This window comes from Cibotium barometz, chromosome 61, assembly GCF_041138505.1.
Source record: "Cibotium barometz isolate CiBa-2024 chromosome 61, ASM4113850v1, whole genome shotgun sequence".
NCBI classification, from domain to species: domain Eukaryota; kingdom Viridiplantae; phylum Streptophyta; class Polypodiopsida; order Cyatheales; family Cibotiaceae; genus Cibotium; species Cibotium barometz.
The window spans coordinates 281,813-284,886 of NC_141106.1; the positions used below are offsets into that span (position 1 = coordinate 281,813).

Consider the following 3,074-nt stretch of genomic DNA (forward strand, 5'->3'; position numbering starts at 1 on the left):
CATAAAGCCACAAGATAGTATTTGGCTCAAACTTGAAAGATGAACAAAATTGAAAGATTTCCCAATCAAACTCAAAGTGCTCACCTTTTTTTTTGGAACTTCAACTTTGTAAATTTGACCACCCACCCCCATAAATGGACCTGTTGTAAAACAATTGGCCCTTATTAACCAATTGGTTGGCCAAAAGAGAGAGCACGGAGCCCGCCTTTTCACATCTAAAGAAACCAGAGTTATCTTATGGGGCCAAGGACGTTCGCCCGCCCAACCAATTTTTCAAGGCTTTGCCTCCACGCATGGGGTATTCGCCGCTCACGAACCAGATTAACCACCACACTCCACACAAAACACGCCCTTTTTAATACCACCTCGCATTCGAATTTTGGATTTAACAAACAAATCACCCGGAAGCTCAGCGCTGACGCCATTCAGATGATGATTATAGCTGCCGTATCATTAACGCCATTCAAATAATGATTATAACTTATTGTATTATACAAATGTTATAAGAACATAGAGCTCTACATAGTAAAAATGCAACTCTCAGATTACCCTGCATGTCCCAAATATTGCTGACTACTATAGCAGCATTGGACGGTCTGTTCGGAGAGAGAGAGAGACTAAGACTATAATGTGTACAACTAGAGTTTTATAATGCTTGGAGCTGGTAGATTACCCTTCGCATGTCGATTGGTGGCTTAATTTCACATCATGTATCATCCCTTTGCTGTGCCAATATATATTATCACTATAATTGTATAGTCGAAGTGCCTGATTAGTTTTTCGTCTCACGAGGGCTTATCTAACAATATTATAAAACTACTGTGTATAAATGCTGAGAGGTCGTATATCACACGCCCATGGGTGCTCTGTGTGGGACTCCTTTTCTTCTGTTGGGGCTTCTTCTGATCTGGATGGTGGGGGGGGGGTGTGGATGGAGACATGTTGTCATGCAGAGGGCTGGCCGTGCGGCTAACGTTTAATCGGCTTAATTTGGCCTTGTGATTATCGATGAAGTCTAATGTGTGTGGGATCTCCGTCTCCATGCAATTTGGTCGAAGTGGCCGGTTATATTCTGATGATAAACTGCTATAATCCACCATGTAATCATCATCGTCATTAATCTTGGTCTTCATAGCTCTCTTATACAAAGGAGACGACTCTTCAGCTTTTGGCTGCAGCTGCAAGAAGCTCATGCCTGGGTGATGTGCCTTGACTAATCCTGCCAACTGCAATTCAAAGAAGCCAAATTAGTATAAAAATCTCCGCAAAACCAGCATTATAAGATGCAAACTACGATCAATTTGGAAGCAATTAATAACCCAATACCAACATTGTGCATGCTACTCAGAAAGATGAGGAGTCGAATCAATTTGATAAGTACTAATTAATCTATCTTGCAACCCAAGAGCCACTAATTCCCTTAGAAACATTGGATTGTGTAAGTACTATTAACAAGCACACTTAGGATAATGTTAATGGTCCATGATATTGAGGTAAACCAACATTCTGTGTAATGAGTTATCAAGATGGAAATTATGGTCAGCGTGGAGGGAATTCTTATCCCAATCCAACATTGTGCATTCTATTAAGAGAAATCGTTAAGGTAAGAAGTTGGGTCAATTTATAATTAGTTGAAGAAGCATCAATTAATCTACCTTCCAACAAGCATAATCACGATGAATTGTGATGCTTGATTACATTAAGGAAATGAAGACTAACAAGAATAATAAATTGTGACGCTTAATTGAAAGGTAATGATTGAGGCACACCACCTTGCAACCCAAGGAACAGAACCGGAAAGTGTCAAGAAGGCTCCTGTCGCAGATTTCGCAATGGTTGGTGACCCCTTTCCCCTGGTGTGGCTGCGGCCGCCCATTTATAAATACCACCCGGGCGCTATTGATGATGTAAGTCTGAATCCAATTGATGTCCAGCACCTTCTGGATTTCGGAGACCCTTATAACATCATGGTAAGAAGAGCGTCTTATCTGCAACCATAAAATCACATAAAGTGTTAATGGTACAGATAATCCCTTTGATTGTTACTTATCATACAAACATTATGTTGATACTGATAAATTCGTTGATTAGCTGTAATGCAGAGAGTCTAAGGAGTACACTCGTAATCTAAACCTTGACCCATGCATCATCGTACCTGCACAATATGGTGGTTCTTGTGGTTGAATATGCAGGCGGGACATAATGGGGTACCCGAGCAGTCCAGGCAGAAGTGATTGCATTCATTCTTTGTGAAATTGGCATGAATTGAGCAGGGCATGAAGAAGGTGGTGTCGAGAAGAGGCGCCAGCCATGCGGGTGCAGCAATGCGCTTCATCACCTCCCTGTAGTGATCTTGAGCAGCAACAGCTACCATTGGAATCAAACCTGCACACAACGCATGTAGCTAGATATTACCATGGAGTGGCAAATATATGGTATTTCTTCTAGGCTTTCGTGAAGCAAGGTCAAGTTATGTAGGCAGCAATTTAGGTGTAGCACAATTGTAGTTGTTTTGGAAGAGATTATGCCAGGGCGACAATGTGAAGACAATTATTTGCAAAAACGAGCTATGCTAGAGCATGAAGAACAAGATGATGACCCCTTAGCTAGCTGAGATTTGATCGCAGGTTGTGGTGATGAGAGCGTAAGGGCAGCGTATTTCGTGTAACCCTAAGAGAGGCTATAGTGTCTAGTGGAGAATGTAGGGACTGTATGTTTTACTATTATTATATATAATTGATAAGAGGAAACCTTCTTGCCGTGAGGCTTAAATTTGGTAGCTTTTCTGGTCCCCGGTTGAAGTGCACGAAGCGAGCAAACGCGGACGGCGTATTAAAGAACAACAACATCAAAATAAAATTAATAAAATAGAACGCGGAATGCCGTATTTTTCAATACCTTCCCGGCGTAGCTTTTTATTATATTTACGTTATAGCGCACCTCTCTCTCCTTGACCATTCCCAATTTCCCATTGCCCACCTTCAAATTTCAATCACCCTGGGGGGCCCGGGGGCGGGCGCCAACCGCCTCCGTTGTACAATCAGACCATTTGCCATGTCACCTTCCGAGACCCC

The 3,074-nt window shown here is 42.1% G+C and overlaps 1 protein-coding gene across 1 annotated transcript; it reads right to left on the reverse strand.

Moving 5' to 3' along the window:
• Nucleotides 1–545: 545 nt before the first annotated feature.
• Nucleotides 546–2,737, reverse strand: LOC147604438 (uncharacterized). The gene is made up of 4 exons (XM_086794615.1): nt 2,600–2,737; nt 2,156–2,385; nt 1,773–1,988; nt 546–1,226 (listed from the first exon to the last, which is right to left on the reverse strand). Exons 2-4 carry the CDS (start codon nt 2,372–2,374, stop codon nt 786–788), a joined length of 876 nt encoding a protein of 291 aa, XP_086650741.1. The 5' UTR covers nt 2,375–2,385; nt 2,600–2,737; the 3' UTR covers nt 546–785.
• Nucleotides 2,738–3,074: the final 337 nt, after the last annotated feature.